General features: G+C 38.4%; 1 protein-coding gene across 1 annotated transcript in view; it reads right to left on the reverse strand.

Annotated features, from left to right (window-relative positions):
• The window catches only part of PWP1 (PWP1 homolog, endonuclein), a 229,293-nt gene that overhangs the window by 197,310 nt on the left and 12,981 nt on the right, over positions 1-19,002 (reverse strand). Inside the window, exon 5 of the mRNA XM_053718754.1 lies at positions 1,320-1,416. Coding sequence (XP_053574729.1) covers positions 1,320-1,416 — 97 coding nt within the window. The remainder of the gene's footprint in view (positions 1-1,319; positions 1,417-19,002) is intronic.

Here is a 19,002-nt window from a genome sequence, read left to right on the forward strand (position 1 = left end):
GATAAACACTGTTCTTAGAGAGGAATTGAGCTTCAAAATGCTTAGAAGTTGCCTTTAACAGAAGAGAATCAAGCACAACATTCTTCACCACCTCCACAAGAAGGCAAAGTTTGTAAAACTGAGGTATGAGTGAGGTGAGAGGTGTATTTATAGGCATTTCAAGGTTTGGGAAACTATGCAACCCTCATGGCCAATCACGGGCGGGCAGGAGCCGTCTATCTCCACCTAAGAGGCAGAGAAAAGGGTAGGGAATCGCAGGGTCCCACAAGAGAACCTGCAGGCGAAGGGAGATAAAGGGCTTGATAAAATCTATAAATTCTTCATCACATTTGTATATCATTTGCAGTCTGACTGTGCTAAATCTCCACCAGTCTCCTTGATATAAAATCTTAAAATTATTAATGATTACGCAATCCAAGTCAATTTATAAAGGAATTTTTTATTTATTTTTTTTAAACATGCCTGTGTAGAAATAACAAAGATGCGGGCAAAGGAACGGCACAATGTTTACCATCTCTTAATGGTAAATATTTTAGAAATGCCGCTTAGAGAAAAAAAACCAATAATAATCAGTTAATGTTCCCCTGTTTTTTATAGTATTTTTTTATAGTAGCCAGAAATTATTTAAACTTGACAATCACTTTAAGCCAATTTTTTTTCAGTTTAAATTGCACAAATTATAATTTAACCAATTTAAGTTTGTTTTGGGTAGATTACATAAAATATATAAATAACAGAAGATTACAAAGTATTGCACTGCCCCGCTCAGCTATTTTATTATGTCGTGGAGGAGATGACGTAGCTACAGCCCATGGAGGTGTGTAAGCTGTTGACCAATCATAGCCTTAGGAAATCGGCATTGTAGAAAAGCACAAATGGCGGGGTGCCAGCTTGAAAGAAATCGAGCCAACTTCATGAGACACAGGTAGAGAGAAGCAGCACTCCAAAAATCATGGTATAAAATCCAAAACTTTATTCTTTAGGTTTAAAAACAGAATATGTGCAACACAGCACTGCACAATGCAAAATCAAAAATGGAGAGGGGAGCTGAGTCCTAACATGTTTCGTGCTATGCAGCACTTATTTATTAAGATTAAGTGCTGCATACCACGAAACATGTTAGGACTCAGCTCCCCTCCCCCTTTTTTATTTTGCATTGTGCAGTGCTGTGTTGCACATATTCTGTTTTTAAACCTAAAGAATAAAGTTTTGGATTTTATACCATGATTTTTAGAGTGCTGCTTCTCTCTACCTGTATTTTATTATGTCGACTGGCTGGTAAGATTTTCTGTAGAGATTACTGGATACTGATCACTTACCATGGATTTCAAGACTGCAGTGGTCTTTTTCTGCCCGTCCACAAACCAGAAGGTTATCTGTAGGTTTAATGACAAAATCTTCTTCCTCATATTGCTCCTTTTTAATAAAAAAATATATATAAATAAAAAGTGTCAGGGCATTGTACAGACAGCCCTGCAGTATTTGTATACAAACGTATAAAACAATATTATGGTGGGCATTGTTCTATGCACTTTTGTAATCATCTACATTAGCTCTATACTCAATTTTTTCCAAATTCATAAAACTACAAAGTTATAGCAAAGTAATTTTTTTCTTTATTACATCTAAAAGAGGGTACTGTATTTAAAATTGTATTAGAGAATTTAATTTTTCATGAACGGATGTTCCTGTATTTATAAAACAACATTTTCTTTGTTGTATCAGTAAAGCAACAGGAAGTCTTCTTATCAGTCAGTAAGCAGCCAGTGCTTAAAGGGCCATAAAAAAAAAAAAATTCTCTCATGATTTAGATAGAGCACACAATTTTACACAGCTTTCCAATTTACTTCAGTTATCAAATGTTTTTTTAGTTTTCTTGTTATCCTTTAATGAAAAGCAAGGATGTAAGCTCAAAAGTGTGCACATGTCTGCAGCATTATATGGCAGCACTATTTCATGTTATGTAGTGCTTCAGGCACGTGCACGCTACCTACCTAGGTATCTATTCAACAAAGAATATCATGAGAAGAAAGCAAATTTGATAATAGAAGTAAATTGGAAACTTTTATAAAATTGTATTCTCTATCTCTATTTTGGGTTTAATGTCCCTTTAAGGTCCTGTAGTACACATAAATACACTTCCTGTTTGATTCACAATCAAAACAAACAGACATTGTTCAAATACACTGCAGAAATAACAAATCCAGAGAGGGCGAGGGGAATGGGGGGTCCTAGAGTAGAGAGGGGGAATAAAGAGTAGGGGAAAACATTTTCATTAGCGCATTTACTTTAACTCAACTTTCCAATTTACGTCTACAGGTTCATATTCCCAAATCCAAAATACAGACATTCTCATTAATATTTTTTTTTAAATAAAATTATTAAAAAATTACCATTTTCCCCCACCAAAAACCAAACCAAAGATGCAGGCAAAGAAGACTAATGTTCTAAAATGCAACATATAGTCTATATTACCTTTCTGATTATAGCACTGTACTATCTTTCTGATGGTAATATCTATACAAAAGTATTAAAACAAAATGATATAAAACTACCTTTAGGTTGCATGTATAAGATGTATTCTGACATGTAAATATTGCCTAAATGACGTAAGATAGTTATTTACACTTGGTGCCATTTTACAGATGCAAATATACAATTATTCCAAAATTAAAACCTTTTTTCTGTCCCATACAGTTTGGATAAACGGCTTTGTACCTGTTTTATCTAAACTTGCTATATTCTCTTGGAATCCTTTGGCGAAGTAGTAACAATGCACTAATGTGAGCAAATAAACAAGAAACTTATATGTGCAGGCACCAATCAACAGCTAGCTCATAGCAGTACATTGCTGCTTTTGCCTGCTTAGGTATGCTTTTCAACAAAGGATACAAAGAAAATTAAGCAAATTAGATTATAAAGTAAATTGGAAAGATGTTTAAAAGGAACATTAAACACTTTGAGATGGTAATATAAAATGATAATATATACATATATATACATATATATATATATATATATATATATATATATACACACACACATACACACATATACATATATATATATATACACACACACATATATATATATATATCGTCTGCAATATACTTTCATTATTTATTTTGTCCCCTTTTCTTGTAATTCCATTCAGAAATCGTGAGCTTTTCAGTTCCTGTTACAATCGGAAGTGCAGGGCACTGATATATTCCACAGAGCCATTGGCTGCACACTCTAGTGACCTATTTATAACTGTCCCTAATTAGTCACAGCAGAGAAGGTAACCTAAGTTACAACATGTTGTTTTAATTGACACTAAATCTTTACACTTTTGTTGTTTTATTGACACTAAATCTTTACACTTATTTTGTCAAAATTTAAACAGCTAATGAAACTTTTAAAAAATACACCTACATGTTATTCTCAGACTAATCTTTTCTTGAATGCATCACTCTATCTAGCATTTATTTAGTGTTTAATGTCTCTTTAACCTATTAGTGACCGGACTGTTTTACAAATTGTTTACCCTAAGTGATAACTGCTCTTTTTACATTTCTGTAGTGTTTGTGTTTAGCTGTAGTTTTCCTCTCTCTAATGTAATGTACCCACACATTATATATATTGTTTTTCTCGCCATAAGAAGGACTTTATTTTGATACCATTATTTTTATCATCTCATGAAATGTATTTAAAAAAAAAAAAACTTTTCCTGAATTTTACTTGCTGCTAAATATATTATAACATTTGTTTAAAAATACCCAATATTTACTTTGTTTTTTTGTAAGTTATAGGGGAATAAGTAGCACTTTGCCATTTCAAAACGTTTTTGTTTTTTTCCCCAAATTAGCGACAGTGACATTGTAACAATGATATCTTTCATGTTGCAGAGACTTTTTTTGGTGATTTTTTTGACACATATTGCAATTTAGGAATACATTTACTGAGAATTTAAAGGATAACTGCCAAATATCACCCCAATATTTGTTCAGCGACATCTCCTGAGTGCAGTGATATCACCCATGTATAGGTGCGTCAAGTACTTTGGTGGCTAAAAAGAACTTGGAATTTTGACATCTGGTCATCATGCGGTCCATGTCCTATTTGGGACATTTTTGAAGCCGGCCAAATGTAATTTACCCCCATCGACCCAAATATTTTTGAAAAGTAGACACCCTAGAGTATTTAAAATGCTGGTATTTTAACACTTTCCATGCACTAATTCTACCACCAGTCTTTGTCAAACTTTTGGCTAGTAATTATTTTTGTGTTATTTTTCACACACAATGTACTTCTGGCATGAATTTTCAGATCCTGTTATGTGTTACTGCCAAACAACACCCCAATATGTGTTCAGCGATATCTCCTGAGTGCAGTGACACCACCCATGTATAGGTGTATCAGGTTCTTTGGGGCTAAAAGTCCTTATTTGGGAGGTGCACTTTTCAGTTTTCCAACTTGGAATTTTGACATCTGGTCATCATGCGCCAATGTCATATTTGGGACATTGTTTAAGCAGGCCAATGTTATTTACCCCCATCAGACAATATATTTTTTGAAAAGTAGACACCCCAAGGTATTGTATATGGAGTGTTTTGATGCCTTTAAATGCAACCATTTTAGCTAAAAAAAAAAAAAAGAAAAAAGATGGAGAAAGAGTGTGGTGGTCATTTTTAAATTTTCATTTTTACACACACATTGCTTTTTAACTGTGATTTTGGAGAGACTGTTGTAGGTTACTGCAAGAAAACACCCCAGGTTGTTTTCTGAAAGGCCTTCTGAGTACATCCATGCCCCCTATGCATAGGTTTGGTAAAATACATCACCAATTTTAAAAGTGCTCATAAAAAAATGGAGCAATAAAATGTAAAAAAGTCTGGAGCAGTATATATATATATATATATATATATATATATATATATATATAGATATAGATATCAAAATAACAAGAGTATTGCATTGAGCAATGATACTTTTTTTATTGGACTAACTATACATTTATAAGATGACAAGCTTTCGGAAGAGTTCCTTCCTTTATCAAGTCTGAAGCAATACTAACCAATTCAATGGAATTTACAGATTGTATCTTAAAACACAGAATAGCTAAGAAGACAGTGCAGGGAGAGGAGGAGGTGTCGTAAAAATCATGAGGGGGGCTTAGGTAACAGGCAGACAGTGTCCAGTGTAGGAGAACAGACAGGGGAAATATATAGCTTTACATAGAGCATATACTGACATAAAGTTATATATCAACATTGAATCAATATCTATAGAGATGTGAAATTGTATATACAGGGGGAATACAAAAGTTAAGAAAAGACAAAAGTGTGGACATAGGCTTACCTGTGTACCTATGTATAAAGAATGTGGAATATACAATGTAATAGACTAAATGAAAGTACATTACAAAAAATTTTGATAATGTGTTAAGAATCCAGAGTCCACATTTAGTCCAGAATTAAACAGGTTGAAGTGCATTATCATTTTCATTTCAAAGGTTTTTCTTTCCATGGTGTTATTGAAGTTGCCTCTGAGAATTTTGATTTTGAGGTTTTGGATGGAGTGGTCAGGTTGGGTGAAATGGTGACCAACAGGGGTGCAGTATTTTGTTTCACAGTGGTTTTTGATTGAGTGTCTGTGTAAGTGCATTCGAAGGTGCAGTTTTTGGCTTGTTTCTCCAATATAGCATCCCATTTCACATGCAGTGCAATGTATCATGTATACCACATTTGCAGATATACATGAATATGCCCCTTTAATGTTGTAAGATTTATTATTGTGATTTACTGTGCTGCTTTCACAAACGTGTTGACACAGTTTGCAGCGAGCTTTATAGCAGCACTTGGTTCCATTCTGAGTGTTCTTTTTCTCAAGGGGTAGCTTCCTATGTACCAGTTTCTGCTTTAGGTTAGGTGCTTGTCTGTATGCCAGGATTGGGGGTTTTGGAAAGATTTTTTTGAGTGTGGGATCCTCTAAGAGTAGTGGCTGTAAGTCTTTTATGATTTTTCGTATCCCTTCCACAGCAGGGTTGTATTTGACTACTAGTGGGATACGTGATATGTTTTTCTTCTCCCTGTATTGTAGTAAGTGTTCACGTGGGGTATTGAGGGCAGAGTTAATTTTTTTATTTATAATCCTTGTTTTGTAACCTTTTTCTCTGAATGATTGGGACAATGTGATGAGGTGTTTGTCACGGTCCTTGGTATCTGAACAAATTCTGTGGTATCTTGTAGCCTGACTGTAGATTATGGATTTTTTAATGTGATTGGGGTGGGAGCTGGAGCTGTGGAGGTAGCTGCATCTATCTGTTGGTTTCCTGTATACAGATGAGTGCAGTTTGCCATTTGTGATGGATATTGTTGTATCCAGGAAGTTGACACAGTCTCTAGAGAAGTTCATTTTAAGCTTGATTGATGCATGAAATAGATTAAATGATTTATGAAAATGTTCAAGGTTTTTTTCTCCTTCTGTCCATATGATGAAAATATCATCGATGTAGCGAAAGTATTTGAATGGTTTGTGAGGGTGAGTGGCTAGGAATCTCTGTTCTAAGTCAGCCATGAAGAGGTTTGCGTACTGTGGTGCCATTTTGGTGCCCATGGCTGTTCCCATGATTTGTAAGTAGATGGAGTGGTTGAAGATGAAATAATTGTGAGTAAGTATAAATTCTGTAAGTTTACTGACTGTAGAAGCACTATATGTCTGGTTAAGGCTGTTGCAGGAAAGAAAGTTTAAGCAGGCATCAATACCATCTTTATGTGGAATATTGCTGTACAGGGATTCCACATCCATTGTCACAAGTATAGTATCCTCTGGCAATTCTGTTATCTGGCTGATTTTGTTAAGAAAATCAGTGGTGTCTTTTATAAAGCTAGTGGTGTTAATAACTAAGGGCTTAAGAATATTCTCCACTAGGCCCGATAGTTGCTCAGTCAGAGTGTCCATGCCTGTTATTATTGGTCTTCCTGGGTTCCCTGGTTTGTGGATTTTTGGGAGCATGTAGAATGTCCCTATGCTTGGGTTAGAGGGCACCAGTTTGTCCAGTTTATGTTGCGTGTGTTTAGGGAATGTTTTAATTAGTTTTCTAAGTTGCAAAGTGTATTCCTGGGTGTATGGGAAGTCTTACTTACAGCCACTACTCTTAGAGGATCCCACACTCAAAAAAATCTTTCCAAAACCCCCAATCCTGGCATACAGACAAGCACCTAACCTAAAGCAGAAACTGGTACATAGGAAGCTACCCCTTGAGAAAAAGAACACTCAGAATGGAACCAAGTGCTGCTATAAAGCTCGCTGCAAACTGTGTCAACACGTTTGTGAAAGCAGCACAGTAAATCACAATAATAAATCTTACAACATTAAAGGGGCATATTCATGTATATCTGCAAATGTGGTATACATGATACATTGCACTGCATGTGAAATGGGATGCTATATTGGAGAAACAAGCCAAAAACTGCACCTTCGAATGAACTTACACAGACACTCAATCAAAAACCACTGTGAAACAAAATACTGCACCCCTGTTGGTCACCATTTCACCCAACCTGACCACTCCATCCAAAACCTCAAAATCAAAATTCTCAGAGGCAACTTCAATAACACCATGGAAAGAAAAACCTTTGAAATGAAAATGATAATGCACTTCAACCTGTTTAATTCTGGACTAAATGTGGACTCTGGATTCTTAACACATTATCAAAATTTTTTGTAATGTACTTTCATTTAGTCTATTACATTGTATATTCCACATTCTTTATACATAGGTACACAGGTAAGCCTATGTCCACACTTTTGTCTTTTCTTAACTTTTGTATTCCCCCTGTATATACAATTTCACATCTCTATAGATATTGATTCAATGTTGATATATAACTTTATGTCAGTATATGCTCTATGTAAAGCTATATATTTCCCCTGTCTGTTCTCCTACACTGGACACTGTCTGCCTGTTACCTAAGCCCCCCTCATGATTTTTACGACACCTCCTCCTCTCCCTGCACTGTCTTCTTAGCTATTCTGTGTTTTAAGATACAATCTGTAAATTCCATTGAATTGGTTAGTATTGCTTCAGACTTGATAAAGGAAGGAACTCTTCCGAAAGCTTGTCATCTTATAAATGTATAGTTAGTCCAATAAAAAAAGTATCATTGCTCAATGCAATACTCTTGTTATTTTGATATCTAAATCTCTGGACTAACATGGCTACTCCAATCAACGTATATATATATATATATATATATATATATATACACACCGTATATACTTGAGTATAAGCCGACTCGAGTATAAGCCGCAGCTCACTGTAAATTTCAACAACAAAAATACAGGTAGATAACAATAAAATTGCTTTAATTGAGGCATGTGGAAAAGAGGGTCAACAAAAACAATATATTATCAGTATATTCAACAAAAACAATATATAACATTAAAGTATTAACAATAACTTTAAATGTACAAAAACCTTAACTCAATAAGCAACCAAGCTGTAGCTGGTGTGAGGTTATCATCATATACATTGTCACAGAGTTCGCCGCGCTTCGGCCGCGCGCAAGTCCTCGGTAAGTTCTTTTTTTGAAAAATTTGGCTTATACTCAAGTATATACGGTATATATATATATATATATATATATATATATATATATATATATATATATATATATATATATATATATATATATATATATATATAGCAAAATTCAGTATCTGCACTCTCACCAAATCTCCACAACTGCCAGGGTGCTCTCAGGAGTATGTAGTAGATAAATGATTCAAAGCACTCTCTGGACTTCTGACAACAAAGACAAAATTTATTGTGATAGTGACGTTTCGGGACCAGACCTGTCCCTTCTTCTGACAGTCAAACACTGCAAAACTCAAACTTAAATAGACCATACAGACCCTCCCCTATATTGCTACCAATCACAGGTAAGCGTGTGCAAAAGTAAAGACCACACCAACAATAAGGTGTGGACAAGTGATAGTGTATCATGTGTAATTATGAAAGTGTATACCATAGAAACAACTAAAAGATCATTATAAGTATAATCCTCGTGTATCCACATAACCATTGATCATAATAATTGAATTATAAAATCAAATTAGTACAAATTAAGTGCAAATTTGCATATTACATATTAAAGATTCACCCCTTCAAAGTGCTCAAAATGGATTCAACCACTATTCAGTGGAACCACCCCTCTTCATTGATAGGTGAAAATCTACAATCACCATTCAACTATATACTACGTTTATATGTATCATCAAAACAAAAGACCAAGCTATTGTTTTGCTGTACCTTCACAGCACCTAAATGTGAGGAGTCACTAAACACCAAACACAAAACGATTTCAATAAAAGCACTTTATACCTGCTTACGATCACATCGTAATCCAATGCTGCTGTCATAACACTCCTTGACACACCTCCTCCTCTCATAGGTGTAAATCTACAACCACCATTCACCTGTATACTACGTTTATTTGGATCATCAAAACAAAAAGCCAAGCTATTTTTTATTGCTGTACCTTAACAGCACCTAAATGTGAGGTATCACTAAACAGAAAACACAAGACGATTTCTATAAAAGCACTTTATACCAGCTTGCGATCATATCGTAACCAAATGCTGTCATAACACTACTAGACACACCTCCTACTCTCATAGGTCAGGAATACACACCCCTCTCTACCTCATTACATGATGGAAAATAGACAAACAGACTAAAGCTGATAGTTCCTTATTTGTTCAAATAGCCAGAACACAAGGAGCGCACCGATTACAAGTCGCCTCTTTCCCACATAATACAAGTGTGCCCTGTGTAATCTGATCGCAACTCGCGACTTGTAATCGGTGCGCTCCTTGTGTTCTGGCTATTTGAACAAATAAGGAACTATCAGCTTTAGTCTGTTTGTCTATTTTCCATCATGTAATGAGGTAGAGAGGGGTGTGTATTCCTGACCTATGAGAGTAGGAGGTGTGTCTAGTAGTGTTATGACAGCATTTGGTTACGATATGATCGCAAGCTGGTATAAAGTGCTTTTATAGAAATCGTCTTGTGTTTTCTGTTTAGTGATACCTCACATTTAGGTGCTGTTAAGGTACAGCAATAAAAAATAGCTTGGCTTTTTGTTTTGATGATCCAAATAAACGTAGTATACAGGTGAATGGTGGTTGTAGATTTACACCTATGAGAGGAGGAGGTGTGTCAAGGAGTGTTATGACAGCAGCATTGGATTACGATGTGATCGTAAGCAGGTATAAAGTGCTTTTATTGAAATCGTTTTGTGTTTGGTGTTTAGTGACTCCTCACATTTAGGTGCTGTGAAGGTACAGCAAAACAATAGCTTGGTCTTTTGTTTTGATGATACATATAAACGTAGTATATAGTTGAATGGTGATTGTAGATTTTCACCTATCAATGAAGAGGGGTGGTTCCACTGAATAGTGGTTGAATCCATTTTGAGCACTTTGAAGGGGTGAATCTTTAATATGTAATATGCAAATTTGCACTTAATTTGTACTAATTTGATTTTATAATTCAATTATTATGATCAATGGTTATGTGGATACACGAGGATTATACTTATAATGATCTTTTAGTTGTTTCTATGGTATACACTTTCATAATTACACATGATACACTATCACTTGTCCACACCTTATTGTTGGTGTGGTCTTTACTTTTGCACACGCTTACCTGTGATTGGTAGCAATATAGGGGAGGGTCTGTATGGTCTATTTAAGTTTGAGTTTTGCAGTGTTTGACTGTCAGAAGAAGGGACAGGTCTGGTCCCGAAACGTCACTATCACAATAAATTTTGTCTTTGTTGTCAGAAGTCCAGAGAGTGCTTTGAATCATTTATCTACTATATATATATATATATATATATATATATATATATCTCTATCTCAGGTAAATGTACAAAATTAAAAAATTTAAAAACGGAACAGTAAATTTAAAAAACAAATTAAAACTGGACCAATGTATGGTAGAGTTTGAAGCAGTCACCAATGCAGAGTCCAGGTTGTCCAGGGCAATCGGGACATTAGAATGTGGTATCCTTTCTCTGCCTCCTCTTATTGAAGACTCCATTTTTTTGTGGTTTCTGTTGTGTGGTAGTAGAGGAAATTTTAAAATAAATTGGGTAGCCCCAACTCTGCTTTCCCCCCATCACCGCCTGGAGAGCAGGTGCATCTTGGTACAAAATCCCCAAAATGACCTGGAGCTGGAATTGTAAAAAAGTCAGTTTCATTCCGGGGTTTGCTTTTTTGTTCAACAGAAAAGTGTTGTAGGTTGCAATTTGCATTAGATAAATTGCAACCTTTTTGTACCAGGCCCTTGTCTTCCGCATAATTAGGTAGGGCTGTAGCAGCTGATCTGACAGATAAACCCCACACACATGCCGGTTATACGCCTTGATGCACACTGGCTTGCTTGTGACCTCAGCTCTGCCTTGTACAGAGACCTCCACAGTCCTTTCAGTGTGGTGCTGAGAAGGTGTACATCCTTCTTGTCTCTGTACTTAACTGCCAACCACTCCTCTTGGCGCAGAGATGAGGTCTCCCCCCTTCGTAGCCAGGTGCGTGACAGTTGTTCTTGGAATCCTATGCGGTTCTTACAGATACCGAACAAAAGGACACTTGTATAAAAATTATCAAGATACAAGTAGTACCCTTTGTTGATCAGGGGTTGAATTAGTTCCCAGACAATCTTGCCACTGGTTCCCATATGTTCTGGGCAACCTGAAGGGTCAAGATCGGAATCTTTTCCCTAGTACACATGGAATGCCTGAGTATACCCACTTTCGCTCTCACAGAGCTTATACACTTTCACTTCATACCCGGAGAGCTTGGAAGGAATATACTGCTTGAATCCCAGCCTTCCCTTACATTTTATTAGGGATTCATCCACGCAGATATTCTTTCCAGGTGTATAAGCCTCTGCAAAAATGGCAGTGAAGTGGGTAATTAGGGGGCGGATCTTGTACAGCCTGACAAACTGGGGGTGCTCCCTAGAGGTGCACAGGCTGTTGCCATTAAAGTGCATGAAATTAAGTATTATTTTATGCCTTTGCCTAGACATAGACTGGCTGTACAGAAAATGGGATTAGTTCTCCAGAAGGAGCAGATGGAGGGATTCTTGATTATGCCCATCAGCATTCTGAGTGCCCAGAATTTTAGAAATTCTGGTATGTCAATGGGGGCCCATTTCTGCTTTGCCAAAAAAAGACTCGGGCTTAGCAGCACGGAATTGCTGGGCATATACATTAGTTTGGGAGACAACGTTCCCCAAAGCATTATCCCCCAGAAAAAAGCTGCATAAACTGAAGGAGGGTAATCCTGTGACATCCAGATTGATGCCAGGATTTGCTGTGAAAGGAGAGATAGCGGACCCCTGGAGATTAGGCACTACCCGCTCCTCAGCAGCTGGAGCAACACGTCTCCTTCTGCAAGGGGGGCCACCAGCCACAGATACATAACAAGATACAGTTATTTCACTAGATGATGTATCGGAGCACTGACCAGGGTCAAAATCGGAGGCCTCAGAATCTGAAGCAAGGATGGAATAAGCCTTGTCAGCAAAATAAAAACGCCGTATCATTATAAATACATAGATATCAATGTCTAAGCAGTGATCTACAGCACAGAAAAGGTTAATGGCTCTTAGAAGAGCCTTCAAGTCTTACAATAAAATTAAATAAATATATATCAATGCCTAAGCAGTGATCTACGGCACAGAAGGGGTTAATGGCTTAGAAGAGCCTTTGGGTCTCAAAATGAAATTAATCAAATTAATTCTTTAAAAAAATGTAACAAAAACTTTCCCTCTCAATACTGATCTGTCTCTCTCCCTCACTAAAACACAAGTGAGATGAGAGAGGCAGACCCATGGTGGTCAATCAATATTTACAAAATATTAACCTGATCAGGCAAATGATGATCACTTTATTGAGTGATCACATTTAGAGGCAATCTCTGATTGGATGTTCCTAGTCAGTCTCTATGATGAGGCAAGCTAGGAACACCCATCCAGATGAAAGCCATGCCCGTAGAAGGGCAGCACCATCTTTCCTGCAGGCAAACCTTATTTTATTTTTCATTTAATTTTTTAAAATTTTTATTTAACTTTTACTTAGTGCCTCAACCCCTCAAGGCACTCAGCATGCTAGCCACCAGCATCGGCAGCTATTGAATGCTTCTGATGCTCTAAACTGCCTGGTGTTTCAGATCTAAAGCTCCCCGGCAGTTTACTTACGTATTGGGCAAAGCCTCAATATCCAGGTATTGTGGCAATATGGTAAGAGCGGCTAAAGCGATCACCTATTACTTCCAGTGCTCGTTTTACTACAGGACATACCTGGTACATCCACGGCCATTAAGGGCTTAAAACTACATTCTCTATATGAATCATGAAAGTTTACATTTTGACAGAAAAATGATACGCTCCAATTCATTAAAGCATATAATTTTAAGACAAGTGACTCTACACCTCTGTGTGTTTAACCCCCGCAAAAGGGTTAAACACATAGTAGAATTACAGCTCAGGACCTGCTGAGCACTATAGATTTTGAGTGGAAACTGCAGTTGACTCAATCAGCAGTGCTGACATGTAATTTTGTTTTACAATAGACGTGTTACAATCTTCATATAAAACTGCATTTCTTATCAATTCTCTCTCATGTAGATCAGTGTTTCTCAGTCATTTTGTAGCAAGTAGCCCTGTAGGCATTCATTTGTACCCCAACTGTAGCATAATTATTATTGATCTTTTACATGAGCAAAAATGGAAATCATGGGTATTACTTGATTTCACAAAGCTTTAATCAAATGTGTTAATGAAGTAAATATATAGGAATCTGATATTTATTTTATGTTTTCTGGAATTTAATATTTGGCAATATTACAACCGGCAATAATCAACACATAAAAAAAAACATAATTTATGCTTACCTGATAAATTTATTTCTCTTGTGATGTATCCAGTCCACGGATCATCCATTACTTGTGGGATACCAATACCAAAGCTAAAGTACACGGATGAAGGGAGGGACATGGCAGGTACCACTGCCTGTAAAACCTTTCTCCCAAAAATAGCCTCCGAAAAAGCAAAAGTATCAAATTTGTAGAATTTTGAAAAAGTATGAAGCGAAGACCAAGTCGCCGCCTTGCAAATCTGTTCAACAGAAGCCTCATTTTTAAAGGCCCATGTGGAAGCCACAGCTCTAGTAGAATGAGCTGTAATCCTTTCTGGAGGCTGCTGGCCAGCAGTCTCATAGGCTAAGCGGATTATGCTTTTTAGCCAAAAAGAAAGAGGTTGCCGAAGCCTTTTGACCTCTCCTCTGTTCAGAGTAGACAACAAACAAAGAAGATGTTTGACGAAAATCTTTAGTAGCTTGTAAGTAAAACTTTAAAGCACGAACCACGTCCAGATTGTGTAATAGACGTTCCTTCTTTGAAGAAGGATTAGGACACAAAGACGGAACAACAATCTCTTGATTGATATTCTTATTAGATACCACCATAGGTAAAAACCCAGGTTTGGTACGCAGAACTACCTTATCAGCATGGAAGATCAGATAAGGAGAATCACATTGTAAGGCAGATAACTCGGAAACTCTACGAGCCGAGGAAATAGCTACCAAAAAAAGAACTTTCCAAGATAAAAGTTTGATATCTATGGAATGAAGAGGTTCAAACGGAACCCCCTGAAGAACTTTAAGAACCAAATTTAAGCTCCAAGGTGGAGCAACAGGTTTAAACACAGGCTTGATTCTAACTAAAGCCTGACAAAATGCCTGAACGTCTGGGACATCCGCCAGACGCTTGTGCAAAAGGATAGTGCAGAAATCTGTCCCTTTAAGGAACTAGCTGACAATCCTTTCTCCAATCCTTCTTGGAGAAAAGATAATATCCTGGGAATCCTGACCTTACTCCATCAGTAGCCCTTGGATTCACACCAATAAAGATATTTACGCCATATCTTATGATAGATCTTCCTGGTGACAGGCTTTCGTGCCTGAATTAAGGTATCAATTACTGACTCGGAGAAACCACGCTTTGATAAAATCAAGCGTTCAATCTCCAGGCAGTCAGCCTCAGAGAAATTAGATTTGGATGGTTGAAAGTACCTTGAAGTAGAAGGTCCTGTCTCAGCGGCAGAGTCCATGGTGGAAAGGATGACATATCCACCAGATCTGCATACCAAGTCCTGCGTGGCCACGCAGGCGCTATCAAGATCACCGATGCTCTCTCCTGCTTGATTTTGGCAATCAGACGAGGGAGCAGAGGAAACGGTGGAAACACATAAGCCAGGTTGAAGGACCAAGGCGCTGCTAGAGCATCTATCAGCGTTGCCTTGGGGTCCCTGGACCTGGATCCGTAACAAGGAAGCTTGGCGTTCTGGCGATACGCCATGAGATCCAGTTCTGGTTTGCCCCAACGATGAATCAATTGTGTAAACACCTCCGGATGGAGTTCCCACTCCCCCGGATGAAAAGTCCGACGACTTAGAAAATCCGCCTCCCAGTTCTCTACACCTGGGATATGGATAGGTGGCAAGAGTGAATCTCTGCCCAGCGAATTATCTTTGAGACTTCTAACATCGCTAGGGAACTCCTTGTTCCCCCTTGATGGTTGATGTAAGCCACAGTCGTGATGTTGTCCGACTGAAATCTGATGAACCTCAGAGTTGCTAACTGAGGCCAAGCCTGAAGAGCATTGAATATAGCTCTCAGTTCCAGAATATTTATTGGAAGGAGTGACTCCTCCCGAGTCCACGATCCCTAAGCCTTCAGGGAGTTCCAGACTGCACCCCAACCTAGAAGGCTGGCATCTGTCATTACAATTGTCCAATCTGGCCTGCGAAAGGTCATACCTTTGGACAGATGGACCAGAGATAGCCACCAGAGAAGAGAATCCCTGGTCTCTTGATCCAGATTTAGTAGAGGGGACAAATCTGTGTAATCCCTATTCCACTGACTGAGCATGCAGGGTTGCAGCAGTCTGAGATGTAGGCGTGCAAATGGCACTATGTCCATTGCCGCTACCATTAAGCCGATTACTTCCATGCACTGAGCCACCGAAGGGCGAGGAATGGAATAAAGAACACGGCAGGAATTTAGAAGTTTTGATAACCTGGACTCCGTCAGGTAAATTTTCATTTCTACAGAATCTATCAGAGTCCCTAGAAAGGAAACTCTTGTGAGGGGGGATAGAGAACTCTTTTCCTCGTTCACCTTCCACCCATGCAACCTCAGAAATGCCAACACTATGTCCGTATGAGACTTGGCAATTTGGAAGTTTGACGCCTGAATCAGGATGTCGTCTAAATAAGGGGCCACTGCTATGCCCCGCGGCCTTAGGACCGCCAGAAGCGACCCCAGAACCTTCGTAAAAATTCTTGGGGCTGTAGCTAACCCAAAGGGAAGAGCTACAAACTGGTAATGCCCATCTAGAAAGGCAAACCTGAGAAACCGATGATGATCTTTGTGTATCGGAATGTGAAGATAAGCATCCTTTAAATCCACTGTAGTCATGTATTGACCCTCCTGGATCATAGGTAGGATGGAACGAATAGTCTCCATCTTGAATGATGGAACTCTGAGGAATTTGTTTAAGATCTTTAGATCCAAAATAGGTCTGAAGGTTCCCTCTTTTCTGGGAACCACAAACAGATTTGAGTAAAATCCCTGTCCCTGGTCCTCCTTTGGAACTGGATGGATCACTCCCATAACTAGGAGGTCTTGTACACAGTGTAAGAATGCCTCTCTCTTTATCTGGTTTGCAGATAATTGTGAAGGTGAAATCTCCCTTTTGGGGGGGAAGCCTTGAAGTCCAGAAGATATCCCTGGGATATAATTTCCAACGGCCAGGGATACTGGACATCTCTTGCCCACGCCTGGGCGAAGAGCGAATGTCTGCCCCCTACTAGATCCGTTACCGGATAGGGGGCCGTTCCTTCATGCTGTCTTAGAGGCAGCAGCCGGCTTTTTAGCCTGCTTAGCTTTGTTCCAGGCCTGGTTAGGTCTCCAGACCGTCTTGGACTGAGCAAAAGTTCCCTCTTGTTTTGCATTAGAGGAAGTTGATGCCGCACTTGCCTTGAAGTTTCGAAAGGCACGAAAAGTAGACTGTTTGGCCCTTGATTTGGACCTATCCTGAGGAAGGGCATGACCTTTTCCTCCAGTGATATCAGCAATAATCTCCTTCAAACCAGGCCCGAATAGGGTCTGCCCCTTGAAGGGAATGTTAAGCAGCTTAGACTTTGAAGTAACGTCAGCTGACCATGATTTAAGCCATAGCGCTCTGCGCGCCTGGATAGCAAAACCAGAATTCTTAGCCGTTAGTTTAGTCAAATGAACAATGGCATCAGAAACAAAAGAATTGGCTAGCTTAAGTGCTCTAAGCTTGTCAAGTATGTCATCCAATGGAGTCGCTACCTGTAAAGCCTCTTCCAGAGACTCAAACCAGAACGCTGCAGCAGCAGTGACAAGAGCAATGCATGCAAGGGGCTGTAGGATAAAACCTTGTTGAATAAACATTTTCTTAAGGTAACCCTCTAACTTTTTATCCATTGGATCTAAGAAAGCACAACTGTCCTCGACAAGGATAGTAGTACGCTTTGCTAGAGTAGAAACTGCTCCCTCCACCTTAGGAACTGTCTGCCACAAGTCCCGTGTGGTGGCGTATATTGGAAACATTTTTCTAAAAATAGGAGGGGGAGAGAACGGCACACCTGGTCTATCCCATTCCTTAGTAATAATTTCTTGAAACCTTTTAGGTATTGGAAAAACATCAGTCCACATCGGCACTGCATAGTATTTATCCAGTCTACACAATTTCTCTGGCACTGCAATTGTATCACAGTCATTCAGAGCAGCTAAAACCTCCCTGAGTAACACGCGGAGGTGTTCAAGCTTAAATTTAAATGTAGAAATATCAGAATCAGGTTGCATCATCTTCCCTGAGTCAGAAACATCACCCACAAAGAAGCTCTCCTTCTTCAGCTTCTGCATATTGTGAGGCAGTATCAGACATAGCTCTTAAAACGTCAGTATGCTCTGTATTTCGTCTAACTCCAGAGCTATCTCGCTTTCCTCTAAATTCAGGTAGTCTGGCTAATACCGCTGACAGTGTATTATCCATGACTGCCGCCATGTCTTGTAAAGTAAACGCTATGGGCACCCTGGATGTACTTGGCGCCATTTGAGCACGAGTCCCTTGAGCGGGAGTCAAAGGATCTCACACGTGGGGAGAGTTAGTCGGCATAACTTCCCCCTCGTCAGATTCCTCTGGTGATACATTTTTTTAAAGACAGAATATGATCTTTATTGCTTAAAGTGAAATCAGTACATTTGGTACACATTCTAAGAGGGGGTTCCAACATGGCTTTTAAACATAATGAACAAGAGTTTCCTCTATGTCAGACATGTTTGTACAGACTAGCAATGAGACTAGCAAGCTTGGAAAACACTTTAAATCAAGTTAACAAGCAAATATAAGAAACGGTACTGTGCCTTTAAGAGAAACAAATTTTGACAGAATTTGAAAAACAGTGAAAAAAGGCAGTAAATCAAACAAAATTTTTACAGTGTGTATAATAAGCTAACAGAGCATTGCACCCACTTGCAAATGGATGATTAACCCCTTAGTTCAAAAAAACAGATCAAAAAAACGATAAACGTTTTTTAACAGTCACACCAACTGCCACAGCCTTGCTGTGGACCTACCTTCCCCAACAAACGATTTTGGAAAGCCTAAGAGCCCTTTAGAGATGTCCTATAGCATTCAGGGGACTCCTTGAGGAAGCTGGATGTCTCAGTCTGTAAAAGTTACTGCGCAAAAAAAGCGCTAAATTAGGCCCCTCCCACTCATAGTAACACAGTGGAAAGCCTCAGGAAACTGTTTCTAGGCAAATTTAAGCCAGCCATGTGGAAAAAACTAGGCCCCAATAAAGTTTTATCACCAAAGTATATATAAAAACGTTTAAACATGCCAGCAAACGTT

This window comes from Bombina bombina, chromosome 6 (genome assembly GCF_027579735.1).
Source record: "Bombina bombina isolate aBomBom1 chromosome 6, aBomBom1.pri, whole genome shotgun sequence".
NCBI lineage: Eukaryota > Metazoa > Chordata > Amphibia > Anura > Bombinatoridae > Bombina > Bombina bombina.